Raw genomic sequence first — 17,652 nt, 5'->3', positions numbered from 1 at the left:
GATGCAAAGATATGAAATGCTTCTGCTATCTACATTTGCACTGTCTGCCTCTTGCAGTGTCCTGAACCTCAATATGAAGCCTTGTTGTTCTTAGGATGCTTGAGAGTTTAATGATGGCATTGACTGTATTGTACTTAGCTAGCAAAGAACATTCTATTGTCTCTTATTTGGGCAACTTGGCATTGCTAATTATGTGCACTCTAATTCTGACCTGATCCTTTCCCAGTGTTGAGCTACTGGCCCTCTCAGTTGACAAACAAGTACAGTTGAACCTCCGTTTATGTAACCCTCTGGTTACATAAACTTCGGGATGTGCATACAGAAGTATTTTACCTGGAAGTATTTTACCAGGTTTTGCAGCACGTGCATGCGCAGAAGTGGTATGCACATGCACAGAAGCGGTCCTCAGGTTGTGGAAACTTTGGGATCCGACTGGAACTCCAGAGTGGATCCCGTCCGCAACTGGAGGTACCACTGTATTGTGATTTCACACCAGGCTACAACCTGGATTTTTCAAGCTGAAAAAATGGCAGAACAGATTGCTTTTGCATCGGGGGGGGGGGAGTAGATGTGACTGTTTTGCCTGTGCTTTAGAAGTACAAACCTGCATTGTCTATGGTTCTACTAAACAGTGTTGCAAACCAAGGAAGGTTTTTATGCAGCATGGCTTCTTATACATTATAGTCTTAAATACGCAGCATAAAATGTGCAGTACAGAATTCAAGAGACATTTTATCTCTGTGTTCTGTAAATAAGCAGACTGGCCAAGACAATCCAAATGTCTATAGGCTGTAGAATATATATTTGAGTAGCATATAAATTTGTTTTTAAAATGACTCCCACTCTGTCTCTCTTTCTCTCCCCCCCCCCCAGCACATACACACTCCATACTAAATGGTATTCTGAGGGTGGGGACATGTAATGTGACATCACACTTTGAGTTACCCCTTCCCCAGGGGAGCAGCTCAGAACATTACAACATTGTGCCATACATTTTTACACTGGCAAACATCTAGCTTGAGGCTTGGCATCACTAGTGAAAATGCCCTTGGGCACATAATCCAATAGCCCTCTTCCTTTTGTCGAAGGTACATTTGCTGCCACAACATGCAATCTTTAGACTGGCCTGGACTCATTAAACCACTAAACTTAAAGTGAATGACTTTCATGAGATGTGAAAGGGGAACGTGGCCTACACCGTGCACACTAGATAATTTATTAATCAAAATGTGCTCTGTCAGGGCTCCTCTGCACTGAAATAGATGCTGTTGGATGTGGTTCATAGAATCAGCAACAGACACAGTTATCATTATATAAATAGTCCATCAGCGGCTTTGACTACCTCGCTGATCTTCACCTTGAATTCTACCCCATACAACATCCAGACAGGTGCTCAGGGCTGCTTCCCTGTAATGTCTCCCACACTGTTTTTATACAGATTATAGACAATAGCAGGGGTGTACGTTTTGGGAGGGGAGAGCTGCCAGAAGCATCCATTGCAGCAAATAATAGTTGCACCCAAGGAAATGGTTGAAGTTGTAACCCAGGAGGGTAAATAAATCACTGAGTCAAAAATACAAGGGCAGCAAGCATGTGAGTTAACACGAGGCAGCCAGCAAACTAAGATGATAGTCCATTCAGACTCAAAGGTAGATGTGCAAGGAAGGAGCAGATCCAGTAAAAGGGAGCACAGCTGCATGGCACAACAGAATAGGGATAGGACAGTCTCCATAATGCCAAGGCCATCCAGGTCATCAGTATGAGTTGTACCTGTGTATTCCCAGGCACAACACGGTATTCCCCCATGGATTGAGGTTCAGGCCGAATATTTGCAGCGCCATTCATTCATATTTCTGCTTAAATTTATTTATACTTCTTCTTTAATTTGCACAGGGTTGCATCCAAGTAAACAGGGAGCAGAAGGCAAATATATTTCCCACAGAGAGAATGCACATTTGGATTCCTACCTATTTAGGGCTCAAATGCAGTTTACAGAATGAATCTTCATAACTATGCTTACAGGGGGGGGGGGAACACCCATAAATCCGCTGTTTCTTTGCTGGAATGACTGGGTTGTAACCAATGGTGGCTTTGTGTCAGTGGAAAGCTCTTCCACTCATGAAAGGATGAACATCTTGTTTTCACTCTCACACACATACACCTGTATCCATTATAGCCCAGAACTTCCTGAGTGTTGGGTGGGTTCTGGGACAGAATGAGATAGGGCCCAGAGGGCTGAAAGAGGAAGGAGGGACCAGCCAAAATTGGATGCCACACCTTATAAGCATTTCCAGGCTTTGTTTAATTAAATGATTTAAAATAAAAATTCCTACACTTTGGAAACATACAGCCCAACCCACAAGAAAAGCCTGTTCTTAACAATTCCCTCATTTTCTCCAGTGCACGTACAACAGCTTCTATGCTGTTACATATATATGCCACATTTTGCACCATATCAACATTGAGGAATGGGGCAGAGGTGAAACACAAATCTGTGTTTCACATCCTATAGATATATAATATCTTGTAAAGACATCAGAGTTAATAACCATGAGTTCAATTCAGATAAAATTAAATGCATTTAAATCATATTTAAATCTATGAGGCTTGTTAAATTTGCATATGTTCCACTGATTTCAATTTCACTGTGACTTCTGAACACTTACATTTCCTTAGGTTATGTGCTATGAGATGCATTTGGTGCTCTGCCGCACAGATTCCCACAGCATCAGATTCCCCATCAGTCTCTAAGGGTAGTTCATTGCTGGCGAAAAATCTTACCATGTGATCTGCCTGTCCCACATGAATCCTGGTCAGGAATGCTAACGCTGTGGCATAAAGACCAAGCAACATGACAACAACAGCCACGCCACAGTAGTATGTATGTATAACTCAGGCCACAGATGTTGTCATTACATGGCAAACTTGCCTTCTTCACATTGACAATTTTGTTTGTATAGAAATATTTTTTTTGGGGGGTGGGGGAATCTTACCATGATCAAAATTCCAGACTGCTACACTTTTTCTTAATACCTGCATTTATTCCTATACAAACTATTATCCACATTGCAAAGCTGTGTTTCAAAAGAAATGCCCTTTCTATATTTGGCTATATATCCCTATTAAAGTCATACTTCCGCAAATAGGACATTGTTTGGATCCAATCCTACTAAAACACACACACCCAGGGCAATATTCCAGAGGCAGCTGTCAGCTCCTCAACCCCTTGTGAAACCAGTTGCTTCCTCTGCCCCCCCATACTCTCATAGTCTTTCCAGCTGTTTCAAAAGCTGATGTTGAGTTACTGTTTTAATTACTGAAGGCCATTTGTTGGTGAAGCTTTCTGAAATAAAAGGAGCCATTATAAAAGCAATATTTGCAAAGACTGTTCCCGGACTGACACTGGGCCAAAGCAATGTAACACAGTGACACTGCTAATTCTCTGCAACACTGAAATGTTTGAGGCACTTTGGTTGTAGCAACACCCAACATTTTAGCTTTTAGTCTAGTTCTATCTCATGGACATGGTAGAAATCAGATTTCTGGGATGGATCACACCACCATCATAGAATGGACCATACCACTTCAGACTGGGGATTCCCTACCCCTAATCTAGGAGGAGGGTATCGAAAGGTCTGCCTGCTCTTGTGTTAATGCAACCTCATCAATTAATTTTTGTCTGAGACTCTTCAAGAAGAAGAGTTTGGATTTGATACCCCGCTTTATCACTACCCTAAGGAGTCTCAAAGTGGCTAACATTCTCCTCTCCCTTCCTCCCCCACAACAAACACTCTGTGAGGTGAGTGGGGCTGAGAGACTTCAGAGAAGTGTGACTAGCCCAAGGTCACCCAGCAGCTGCATGTGGAGCAGCAGGGAATCGAGCCCGGTTCACCAGATTACGAGTCCACCGCTCTTAACCACTACACCACGCTGGCTCTCAATATCTGTCTTGGGATGTTGGTTGGTGGCTACCAGAGAGAAACAGAATTTCCCTGGCTGTGTAAATTCCCTCCAAATATATATTCACCTGACGTCTTTACTGTCTTTTAGACACTAAGCTATATCCATCCTATCTGACTATTTTTTACAGCCGAAAGATATATATATATCTTTCACAATATAATAAATAACTAATTTTTGTTAGGTATAATGCTTCTTGTTTATATTTATAATGCTTTTTTACAGCTGTTGTTCATTTTAGTTTATTTTTATTTTAATGATGGTGATATCTTAGATTATTTTATCGATTTGTGAGCTGCCTTAAAGACCGCTGTAATGGAAAGGCAAGACACAAGATTTAACAAACAAAAAAACAAACGAAAGGGTATTTTCAAAACTGGAGTAATTTAATTTCACAGGCTACAGAACCAATGCGTATATAATGCGTATACACCATTGTATACCAGGTTAGCTATACACCATTGAAATACTGCTGCCTCATTCTGCTTCAAGTCTAACTCACACATTTTATTTTCAGGTCCGCATCTAAGTTGGGTGGTTTTTTTTAAACACACTCTTAACAGCGTGGACAAGAATCTCAGGAACTGGATGTGACTATCATTGTGTCTTTCCAGTCCTTCTGACAAGAAAAGCTACTGTGGTACTTTTGGAGTTTATGCTCTCTGCAGCGCCCACACCCCTTAGACTTTATGCAGTCGTGTAAATTCACCTCCATTCCCACTACAGCATTGTGCAACATTATTGGAAATGTCCTGCCAGGGTTCACCAGTATGATGTTCCACAGTGTTTTATGCTGCATTTTTTAACCGTGTTTGCATGTGGTAGATAGGCAAGAAAAACTGACTCTTCCATTTTATATTATCATTCACCCGGCTTCTCACTTTTTTTCTTGCCTTTGCTGTAAGATTCTAAAGTCAACTCTGTTACAAGTTAGTAGACAGGGACAATAGTTGTAACACACACCTTAAGTTTTATGACTCCCACACTCCACTGGCATGGCAACGGCCATCTAAATTTAACTCCTCCCTTCATGGTTATTAATAATAGCCTGACTGCCCAACCCCATTTCTGATGTCTTTCCATCACTTGTTGCACCTTGGAAGCTGCCAGGACATCAATCTCTCTTAGCCTGAAGAGCTCCTTAAATGAAAAATCTTATCTAGAACAGGTCATGTTATATAACAAGTCACTAGCTTTGCCTGGGAAATGAAAGATGATGAGGTAGAGTCCCCGGGACAGAGGCTATCTTCATAAATCTGCCAAAAAAGGAGCTGTGGATTACATTACTGGATTAATTATCTGTCCTTCAAAACACAGCCCTGACCTCAGTGTCTGAACATCACCAGCCTAACCCAGCTTGGGAACACAAACAAGGGCTTGCTTTCTATACGGTGATATTAGAGGGGGCCATTTGCTGGTTGCACTCGAGTTTACCAAAAGGTATTCTGGGAAATTTACAAATGACCCTCAGATCTCTAGCGTTTTCCAATGCCATGTGGCTTTTCTCAGTTCTGTTGTCCTTTGTGACATTTACCTTTGCTTTCATTTTAGTTGCTAGTCTCTGTATGTTTAGATGGGTTTTGAGTTGGATGCTGGCATTATGCTAAATTTAGTGAAAGCAAAGGAATCACTTGAATCCAGGTTAAGAACAGCAATTTCTAGCTCAGTGTAGATTGCATTGGGGCACATACAGTAACTCATCTTACTGATTTGAAGCAAACATCAAAACTAAAGAAACAGTTAACCTTAAAATTAATTGCTCCTTGTGGCACCTACCCACATAGAATTTGAGAATTTTTTACCATGCCCCTTTGGGATTCTGTCAAGATTTCTCCAAAAATTTCATCTGAAAAAGAACCTCCCAATTATTTTCAAGTTTTGCTTTATGTGAAATCCGATGGTAACCTAGGAAAGTGCAAAAATCTTGCTAATAGGGAAGTGGGATGAATTAAATTCAGTTCACATTTAAATTATGTATGAACCTACATAATTTTCACTTTCTGAAACAATATGCAAAGCAAAACACAGGGAACCTTTGAAACTTGCACTTCTCTGACTTTAGCAATGCAGTTCTCTAGCAAAGTAATTGTGCAAAATGTGCATACAAGACTAAGGTGTGCATAAAAATGCATATAGTAGTGGAAGTTACATTAGAATGCATTGTGTTAGGAAAAATGAGTGTATTAGGCAAAATTGCATATAAACATGTATCTTAGAAGAAATATGCTGATGAATTTGTGGAAATGTGGAGATTGAATTTAAGACTGGAAAAAATGAACAAGTGAGTGAAACTGAAACTGATTCATCTATCCCTACTTGCCAATGAATTTCACTAGTTTTATTACTTTACTATTACTACACTTAAGATTCTGCATCTGTTTCACCTGAGTAGAAGCTCAAGCCTTCATTTTTAATTTCTCTTTAGGTGAAATTTCAGAGACAATTCTATTCCTCAGCCAAGTTGAGCCTTTTCTAGAAAAGAGGACCTTCAGCCATGTCAACCCATGAAAGGAAAATATATGGGAGTTGATAAGACAATGTGATTGCACACTTGATATCTTTGTAACTGAATCACTTGAGCTTGACCTTACTCTTTTTTTTGAAGTGGTTATGCTTCATCTTCTAGCTTTAATGTTCTTCTGTCAAGTGAAAACCTTGTATTTGTAGAAGGGCTGTATATAAAAAAGTTTCTGCAGTATGTTCTGAAGCAAACAATATAAAACACTATTTGAAAATGTTGGCCTAGAATTATTATATATTTCTTCACCACCATGCCTGTAGTTTAACAGAGAGATAATTAATTAAATTGGGGAAATAAATTCAGTATTTTTACTTTTCATTGAACATTTCATTTGCTTTTGCTACCCTAAATTTAGCTTCAACAATTGGGGGTGGGGGAAAGCCTACAACAATCATTTTTAATGTTGCTGAGTTAATTCCTAATCAAATTCATCAGCTATCTTCTGACATTAGACAGCTTTTTGCACATTTTGCAAATCTTTCCAGCCCAAGCAGAAAATATACTCACTGACCTTTACCATAATAATAGGGGATAATGACAAACTAATTATATATTTCTGGATTGACAAAAACCAAAAATGAAACTTGCCTTTGGTGCATAGATTACTGGAGCCTTCACTAACTTAAATAATTGCCTTTTAGAAACATACACACGCTGGTGTTACGTATCATCTATACCAATAGCGAACTCAACTTTCTGAGTGCTGGTCCTTATGCAGCCAAAACAGCACCATCCAAAGGCAAGAGGGAAATATGAGTAGACTTAGGTGAGCAACAGAGTTTGGAGAAATACAAAAAAAAATACCTTCCCCCAGCAAAACCTTTAAGGTGGTGGGGAAACAAAGGAGAGGGGGAATGACACCCTGAAAACTGCTCCATGAAGATGAGCGTGCTCAGAGGCTATGGAACACTGCCTTACTGTAGGCAGGGATGGGTGTTGGTAGGATGCAGTGCTGTATCCTGAACAGGAGCACTCCTGATTGAAATATTTTGTTGCGGGTCCAAGTTGTCCACACACTATGTGCTTACTTTCTTCATCCACATAACTAAAACTAGCAAATTATTATTCATGCTAGGTAGGAGCTGTCAGCACAAAAACTGAAAACCTGCAGATCTGTGTGCTACTGCCCTATGCAGTGAGCTTACCAGGGCTGCAAGACAGGAGTAACACCTAAGGGTCAGACATTCCCACTACCATTCTTGTCACACCACTAGGTTTCTGGAACCCCAGTTGTGGCTTAAGTTCCAGTGTTGCAAAAGGACTTCTCTTTATGAATTACAAGTCCACGTATGGGCACACCGACAATAAGCTTGTCACGTGCTCACCTTACTATCTGAATTTGTGTATTTATATAAGGCTGTTCTGCAATCATGCAGCACTCAGGAGAGCCCAGGGCTCTGTGAATGTTCACTGACATCTGGGATACCCAACTGTACTGCCTGCTGGAGTAAGGAGGCACAGACACTTCCTTCCTTCCTTCCTAGCTACCTACCCTCAAGGCGGCTTACAGATAAACATTTATTACAGAGGTAATTTTCTGGCTTTTCTGACTGCACAAAACCAGAATGCATAATAGACCCACCGGCAGAAGCAAAATACACCACAGTGGTGGGTAACTAAATTCACCACATACCAAAATCAGATGCTCAAACTGCATGTGGCAAAATATGCCAGTAGAAATTTCCCTTTTCCTACAATAATGCTTTCTGCTGAAAACTGTTGAGTTAGTATCAGTTAGTTCCAAGCAGATTTCAAAACTGCAGTTTCAGCTTGCAGACACAAGCCAAAAAGAAAATGCAAAACAGCTTAATCACTTGTGGCTTTGATGTATTCTGCATGATTTTCTATGATGATAGGTGGCCTCCCCAATGTGATAGACCCAGGGGTAATGATTAAGTTATTGATGTATGTCAACAGATGCAATCATGTTTATTATGGCTGTGAGACTGACTCTTACTCTGCAGGCACACAGATTCCCCAGAAGAACGTTCAGGTTATTTTGGCAATAACTCTGTTGGATAAGGGTGGTGTGAGAGAATATGGACCATTCTATTGGCCAGATCAAAGACGGTGCTGATAAACAAAACTTTTATAACCAATTCAGAAAATAAGTAATGTTTAAGGAGATGATGCATGGAGAAGTATTGGCTCATGCAAGGGGCTTTACCTGCACATATAGCAGAACTTCCCCACAAGATGTTGACATGTTTTTCTAGCCTTAGGAATGGTCTCACATAACCCCACAAGAAAACTTACTATAGTAAATTGTAGTCTGGATTTATTTCATTCGAAATATCAGCTCACCAAAATTTGGTTATGGTTCATAAGCCAAACTATGGCTCCGTATGAGCAAGCAAGTGTGTGGGTACGGGGAGCAAAAATTGTGCTTGCTTTGCTTCTTTCTGGTCCTGCGGCTGCCACACCATCAGAGGTAAACTATGGTTTGACTTAGCATTATGTGTAAACCCAGGGTTGCTGTTTGTCTCTCTCAAATTAACCCTATGCACTAATCCAAGAACAAACCTTAATTTCAGCTCATGGTTTGTTTGGAATGACACAAAGTATAAGTTCAAGTTCACATGTAATGCTAAGCAAAATCATGGCTCAGCTCCCGGTAGCAAAGCAGCAAACAGGAGGAAAAGCCAAGTGGCCGTGTTTTTTTTTTGCTTTGTGTACCTACATGTTTGAGCGTACGTTGCTTATGTGTGGTTTAGCTTAGCATTATGTGTGAACAGGGCCTTTGACTTCACTATGTAAATATGATAAAGTGAATTTGTGCTTGGATTTGGAGCATACCAAAGCAGGTTATGCAAGTGACTTATTTATTAAACTTGACAAATATTTGCGAACAACAGTGCAAAGTTAAAATAACAACTTCAAACTCTGAAGGGGAAAAGTTACTAGTTTTATAGTGGCGGGCAGGAGAAAGACTCAGACCACTCCATAGATGTGTTTTTTCTGTCTGATCAGCTAGCAAATGTTGGCTGTCAACTGAGCTATATCATTTTGCTAGGCTGAGATCAAATGCATAATAGCGGGTGTCAAGAAAGAAGCAACACACCTGTACCCATCCTATAATTTTTTTCTCAGCAGTAAAACATTTTTTCAAGATCAAATATAATTAATGATACTGATTTTTTTTTTAAGCTTTAAAAACAGAAACTGGCCTCTGTAGAGAAAGGGAAACACTGAATATATTGCTTGAAGCACACTTGAGTGTTCTGAAAATAATACATGATGCTACAGGAGGAGGAGGAGAGAGAATAAGGAGAACCTATGGATTTCTAGTAATGTTGCCCAGCTCCAGTTTTACCAGGGCAGTTTCTACCATGGGATATTTGGATTAAAGGTTGTGATTACTGGTCTTTTGGAAAGGCCAGGAGGTTTATCACCAAGCTGCCTGCCTGGGACAGTTTCAGTGCATAAAATGGACACAGAAATTCACAAATCCTGCAGTTTTGTCTGCATCAAGATTTCCATTATTGACAGTTCTCTCCCAAAACATGCTAAAAGGGGTGTGTGGAGAAACAAACAACAAGAATAAAATCTACACAAAAATCTACACCACACTTACAAACCTCAAGCCAACTGTAACTAAAAAAAGGGAGGGATGGTAAAATAGAAATATCCTATTTGGAACCAAGAGCAGTAATGGCAGTAGCAAAGCGGTCTCAAATCCAGTTTCTCATAAACAGGTGATAAGCTTGAGTGGCTTATCACTAGACAAAACAAATAGAAATCTGGAGTTCAAATATGAATTTGCAAATTCACATACTTCAAAACTGAAATTATGAAGATGGCATATTTTTTCAGACAAAATGATGAATACTTTATTTTATTTTATTTATTCCAACCACCTATTTCTTCTTCAGACACAATTTTATTAAGTTCCTGTGTATTGTTCTAGGAGATTTCCAAATTCAGTTCAGATATTTTGAATATTCTTTGTTTGTTACAGAATAGTGAAAAGAAAGTTGCAAAAACATAAATGTTGAGAGTCATTAATGGCAAAACAACAGCTTAACAGCTCTAGCCAGGGATAACAGACAGACATCGGAAAACAACATCCCGATTCCTGAAGCTCAGTTCAGGCACAGATAAAAATTAAAATATTCCACTTCTTCACAGATTGATCTCTAGTCTAACATTATGTTTGTCAAAACATAATACAGACACAATTACTGATATATGGTTAATTAATTCACACCACAAGAGTAAAGAATATGGTGGAAAACAGGCAAAAAATGGGATTGTTTTATCAGTAATTGGTCTCCTTATATTAATTTTTGTAAATACAATCTTTTATTTTAAAATTCAGAACTTTTCAAGATACTGTGAGTCTTAGGGTTCTTTTGCTGTTTGATTATATGTCAATATCTGTTTAGATGTTGTTTTTATTGACTTGTGTGTGTTCTACAAATATATAAACTTTTTTTTAAGAATAGACTCACAGAACATCTTAAAATGGGATTGTAGAAGAGGTTGCATGCAAAAATGATATGGTTTATCAATAGATGTTATGAAGAGAGGAATTGTCTTTAATGTTCTACTGTGGAAGTCTAATACTTTATAGCTTGGACTGAGTGCCAGGAAGATTGTCACCTGGCCAATTCCTCTAACTTTGCAATCATGCTTGTTCTACAAGAACTCCTTATGGACTCACCTGACACAATTGTGTAGCCAATACCTCTGGGACGTCCCTTGTCCTGGTCAATTGCTGTTATCATACGCACAGTTGTACCCTGTGGACCACAAAGGAAAGAGGAAAAAAAGAGGATTCCAGTTTTGCAGGCACTGTGGAATTTGTTTCCGTATCATTTATCATCCTCACTGGGCAGTTCCCCACTGCATACCCTTGCAATTTGTTTCATAATTCCTAACTTCAAACATGCTAAATAGTCCTTCTGAACGGCTCCAATGGCAAGCCCAGCTTGTCTAAAGAGAGCATGGGCAAGTCAGCAGTAGATGCTGAAATTGCTTATCTTACTTAATTTAATCATGAGCTATTTGCGAGGTGCTCAAGGACTACAAAAAGCATCTTGCTGGATTTCCAGAGCAAACTCCCACAGCTAATGGTAGCCTTTTAATATCCAAGTCTTCCACTCCTACACACCTATTGTACTAAACCTCAGTCTTGACCTGCAACCCTCAAAATGACACTAACCGAACATGACCCATGGGGCATCCATGTTCTTGTGGGCAGGCATGAGAGGAATTGAATGGTGTCTTTTGTTTTTAAAAGTGTACGTGGATGCTCCAACACCATTTCCTTTGTCACTTATCATGAGTCCAAGGTGCTGGAGCTGAAGTTAGGTCACCAAGGTGAATGTGGCTATTAGTGACAGAGCTTTGCTTCTGATTTGGGTCACTTACTCCTGGGAGCTGAAACAAAGAAATCCCAAACAGAGGCCATGGGAGGCAGGTACAGATCTAAAATGCACAAGCAACTTATGGACTCTACCTCATTTTTTGCTGCTTCTGAAAAGAACAGTGAGTTGTTTATTTTACTATGATGAGTTGCTCAATAATAACTGTCTAAGCTTGTAGTTCCACACATCAAATTTTGCACGGTAATCATTTTCTCCTATTGCCAATGATGTACAACTTGGAGAGATACTCCTATACCCTCTTCCCCAAATTAAAATTAGTTTCTCCATTATTCTTTGAATGAAGCAGCTCTGTCAATTAAGTAACCAATACTTCCTGGTCCTTTTTCCCCCTGCTGTCACCTCCTGTCTCCATTGAAAAGTTACACTCCTTCAATAAAATGGACAACAAAAGTCAACTGCAAGTACATCTGAAATTCCTCACTTTGAACAGCCAGTCTCCATTTCTTCCTAAGGAGTAGGATTTGGTTAGAGCTGCCTTGAACAACCTGGTGCCTTCCATATGTTTTGGACTACAACTCTCTTCAGCCCCAGATTGGTACCAGGTTGGCAAAGTCTGGGTGAAAAGGTCAGTCAAAGGGTGCACAGAGAAGGAGAATTATGATTCAAACCCAGAACCCCTGGTTTTAAGCCTTCAGCTATGGTGTGTTGCATACTACTCAAGATAGTCTTCATTCATGTGGCTAGGATCAGAATGAAACTTCATACAGGGCTCTGTAATGGTTATGGAGCTCCAACCAACCACCTGCATCAAAGGGCAGCTCCGGATGTGTAATAGGGAAACTATCCACAATGGGTAAGGGAACGGGGAAGGCCGCACTTACATGGAGGCATGTGTAGGCAAGAATACCCTCCATCTACAGATCAGAATTACTGAACTAGAGCCTTCTTTTCCCCTTAGCCTCTACATCTTTCAGCATAAAAGCTATGAATTTTCTCCTAAGGTCATGGTTACTCAACAAATGCCCATATTTACACACATAATAATAATTAATGTAGTGTGAACATATTTTATGGCTTTAGGCTGTTCTGCTTTCCTTTGTTTATTGAGACCCAGGGAAAAGAGGTGTCCATTTTGCCCTCAGGAAAAAAAAATGCCAACAGTGGCATTTGCAGTCTAATGAGACAGCAAGAACACACATCTGCCTTGGCAGCAGCAAACTAACATTGTAATTCATCAGATGAAGGCCGAAGGTCAGACAGAGTTGCTTCACTTCTATCTCTTATCCAAATACCTTATTAGCCCCATTTTTCTTCATAAGTACTTTTAGACAGCCAGTTATTTGTTTTTTTAATCTTGGCATTGTGTAAATTGGTGCAATCGACAGAAATAGGTACTTCTAATAGACAACTATAAATACACCTGAAGTTTAACAATTTTCCTGACAAATGAGAAAGATACAGCTCAGTTATCTCAGTTATAGGCAGAAAATCTGCATTCAAACGCAGGCGTTTTCAAACACATTTTCTCACAAAATATGCATTTCTAAAGGTATTTTATCCTTAAAATGAAATTCCATATACATTTTGGTATGTTTTTTGAGGCAGATATGCAAGATCTGAAGAATAACCATATTTTGGTCAGCACATTAGTAGCATCTCTAACACACACAACACACACTTTGTATTTTATACATGTATATACGCAGGCTTGCATATGAAAAAATAAATGTGTTAAAAAGGTATTTTTAAAAAATCTATATGAGCACTTTTGACAGTCCTTAAACATGCATTGCCATGAATAAATCTAACACAAACAGAGAGGTGACGGTTACTCACTAGCAGCAACAAAACAAATCCATTTTGTAAGTGCTATTGAAACCTACAGTTTCATATTGGGCTCCTTCAATACTATAGATACAGAAAACTATTTATCAAAATGTTGTGCTGAAAGTTCTTTGAAGCCATAAGACTGTATTCCAGGCATTTCAAAAGACACTTTACGAATGTGTTCACATTAATCTGAAGACATTAACTATAAATCCTTGGTAACTGACCTTTGAATAAAATACCGTGCTACAGCCATGCTACTAACGGAAGGGAGAGTGTTTAAATCATCAACAATGATTATGTTTTCCAAACCAGTAAATACAGCTAAAGAGGCTACAGGTCACTTACATTTACCATCACTCCTTAGTCTGGCAAGCTAGTTTAGTCAAAATTTAACGTAGATCAACAGCAGAGTACATTCCTTTAAATGCATGAATTCCTCCATTCAGTTCCTGCCATCTCCAGCTACAGCACCTCAGGTAGCAAGTATGAGAAACCATTTTCCTAGGATCTTTGACATCCATTGCCAAGTACAGTCTACTTGAGCAGTTGGACCAATCATCAGCTATTTCTGTATAAGGCAGCTCCTCATATTTGCATCCACAAACCATTTCCACCATCTTCCTCAGTTTTTAAAAGCTATTTTTAAGCAAAATGTTTAGTGCCGTCATATACAGCACTCGGTTCTGGATAGCCCCTCTATAGCTAACTACTCAGTTTAGCCACAATAGCCTTCAGAACACTGTCATGAACTACCGTATAAGACGCACTTTTCCCCCTCCAAAAATGAAGGGGAAATGTGTGTGCGTCTTATGGGGCGAATGCAGGCTCCTTGGCTTCAGCGATAGCAACGCGAAGCCTCTGAAGGCTGCGCTCCAGAGGCTTCGCGTTGCTTCTGCTGAAGCCAGGAGAGTCTGCTCTTTGAGGCTGGCGGTGGGGGAAAGCAGTGCTTCCCCCATCGCCAGCCCCAGAGGATGGGGGGCAGCGGGAAGGCACGCGACGCCTTCCCGCTACTCTCCAACCCGGCTTGGAGGCTGGCGGTGGGAGAAAGCAGGCTTTTCCCCAAGGAGGGAGAAGGGACTGACTGGCAGAGTCCATCCCTTCTCCCTCCTGTCGGCTTTTGCGGGAGATGGGGGAATTCCCCCACCTCCCGCAAAAGCAGGCAAAAGCCGTGCGCTCTTTAAAAGGGCTGCGCGGCTTTGCTGGCTTTTCTAGGAGGTGGGGGAATTCCCCCACCTCGTAGAAAAGCCCGTAGGAGCCTCACAGCCTTTAAAGAGTGTGCAGCTCTTGGGGGCTTTTCCCCAAGGAGGGAGAAGGGACTGACTGCGTGCAGCCTGTCAGCTGCTCCCAGAGCTGTGGGGGGGGATCATATTTTTTTCCTTGATTTCCCCCCCCCCTGAAAACTAGGTGCGTCCTATGGGCCAGTGCGTCCTATAGGGCGAAAAATACGGTAAGTTTATATACTGACATTCAAAGGCATTGGAATCCCCCAGTCCAAGGCTTGGCTGTTTTGCAAAAGCAATTAGTTCTCTGTGGAATCATTTGCAGATTGTAAGCAAACAGCAAATGTTCCAAAAGATCACAATTACTCAATCCTCGTGCTTACTTTTGATGCGAGATACTCATCGTAAGATTATTTCATTTTAATGTACTGGTTTCATGACAAATTCTTATAAATGCACCCTGAATAGTAGCAGCTGCTACATGTCATGTAAGATGAAAGACTTGAGAAAGCACTAGACCTCTGACATGATCATGGATATATTCTGCCAAATGAAAAGCGAACATGGTACTCATGACTTAGGATAGATTCAGGCAGTTGCATTTCTTTATAGCAAGAGTAGGGAACCTCTAGCACGTAGGACTTCAGTTAGCCTCTTCCAGCGCCCTGTTTCCGAACGCCTCCCCTTCTACAGTCTTGTTTTTCCTGCTGCTGAGTTGACCTCTCCTTGGGTGACCTCTTCTCTTCATGATCTCCCCTCTGCTGCTCAGCAGACTGGCAGGCAACACCTGAGTAGCAGGGAAGCAGGGGTGGGGGGTGGGGCTGGCTGCAGAGTCCTGCTGTCAATTACTCTCTTCCTGGAAGCCAACCAATCTGCCAGTTAGGACACAGCTCTCTACGTTTGATGGGAATGGTATGTGTCTGCACATGAATGGATTTCAATGTGTACATTGTATCCTGTTTTTTTAAGTAACCAATAATTTATAGGAACAAACGTTTGATTTCTCCTGTATTTATCATTATTTGATTATGTATACGTCTTTTAAACTTTGATTTGATCTATTTTTGATAAATATTATACACCATCTTATGTATATTGCTTAGATATTCTTAAATTTTGATTAAATGGTCCATATCTTCTTTTTAAAAAAATTAAATAAGAAAACCGTTAGAAGATTCACACAATCAAGATCAGATGTTATACTATGAAATTATACAAACAATAATTATCTATTTGTATTACCTATCTGTTATCATATCAGCAGCTTTATATCTCAAAATATTGAAAATCCAAGTTTTGTTGGTGGGGCAGTAAGTTCCTTACTAACAAAAGGATTCCATTTACCATAAAAAGCAAATATTATATTTCTACAGCAAATGGTCTTTAGTCTTTGAATATAAGGGCTTTCCCCCAAAATGAGTTTATTCTCTTAAGTTGTGGTTACCTTTATGATATTTTCAAATATCTTGTTTGGAGATATTCAAGCATGAGGATGATTTAGACCCTCATTTATCTTTGAATACACCTTTCAATAGTTTAATGCTTCTACGCACTCCCAGTTCTATATAATCTACGACTGATTTCAATGGGGAGCGATTTGGGCTTAAGGACATCTTGCAATGACCCCAAATTTTCAACCAACTGGAAAGAATTTGAGTCTACATAAAGATTTGAAAATGGCAGTGAAGAAACTAATACGCAGGAAAAGAAATAATTCTGTATAACACAAGATTTAGTGATCCCATCCCCAACGTGCTACCCTTTAATTTGTAATTCCCACGGGAGAGACATGAAGTTCTGGCATCTCATTTGTAAACTGAAGTGCTCCTACATTCCAAAAGCGCTGGGTGAAACCATGGCCTATCTGACAGTTCACTCATCACTTGTCAAAAGAGAGAGCATAGCTTAGAATGGTAAGTGTCACAAACCGTGCGGCACATTTCAAAAGGAAGGCAGCTGCTGAGCAGGGTGGGTTTAGTGATGGTGCAGGAATAGCAAATGGTTTGTAAATATTTATGGGGCAGCTTTACCCTAACAAGCCAAACCTTTTGTGGCCTCCATGTGTTATGATCACAGGCAGAAATAGCTTAGTACTCTTGGTTCGCATTGTAAAGGAGGAAGGGCTTTCCTCTTTGAATGACCTTTGTGTTGAATCCAAGGTCATGGACACAGGGTACATATACTGTACTCATATATCAAGGAAAAGTGTGATCCTGTGCATGACTCCTCAGAAGCAAATCCCACTGAGTTCAAAGGGGCTTCCTTCTAAATAAGGGAATGCCGCACTGGGATCTTATTTGTGCTCCCAAAGAGGGAATAATAAGTCCATGCATACCGTTCTCATTTACACCTGGACACCTGGAAGTGTCAAAAGTAGATTGGTAGGCAACTCGCACAATGTCCATCAGGACTTCATCTTAATATGAAGCAACCCTTGGTTTCTCCAGGTCTTATCTGTATTCAGGTTTGCTTTTGAAAACAAAAGGGAACCCCGGTCATTACAATTATTTTTCTGAGGATATTCTGTATATCATCATCTGCCGCTTACCTGCTGCTCAGCAGAGCAAGTGGCTATGCAGAAGAGCTGCAGATAACAATAGTTTTGAACAGGAACACAGGAAAACCCTTCCCTCACAAGGCATAAATGAAAGGGAGACATTGTGGAACCTACCAAACTCTTCTGCTAAAATAATACACATCTGCTTTTAAAAAGAATATGAATATTCTTCACCATCTTCCTTTTCCAGTGAAAGGGGAGGATGTATTATAGATCCCCTTTAATAAAATGTTG

General features: G+C 40.1%; 1 protein-coding gene across 1 annotated transcript in view; it reads right to left on the bottom strand.

Annotated features, from left to right (window-relative positions):
- Positions 1 to 17,652, bottom strand: part of CDH23 (cadherin related 23) — a 416,648-nt gene that overhangs the window by 225,567 nt on the left and 173,429 nt on the right. The window contains exon 9 of the mRNA XM_081189581.1: positions 11,145 to 11,223. Within this exon, the coding sequence (XP_081045707.1) occupies positions 11,145 to 11,223 (79 nt within the window). The remainder of the gene's footprint in view (positions 1 to 11,144; positions 11,224 to 17,652) is intronic.

Source organism: Podarcis bocagei (assembly GCF_964188305.1).
Source record: "Podarcis bocagei genome assembly, chromosome: 4".
In the NCBI taxonomy this organism is placed as follows: domain Eukaryota; kingdom Metazoa; phylum Chordata; class Lepidosauria; order Squamata; family Lacertidae; genus Podarcis; species Podarcis bocagei.
This window is presented reverse-complemented; position numbering and strand designations above follow the sequence as displayed.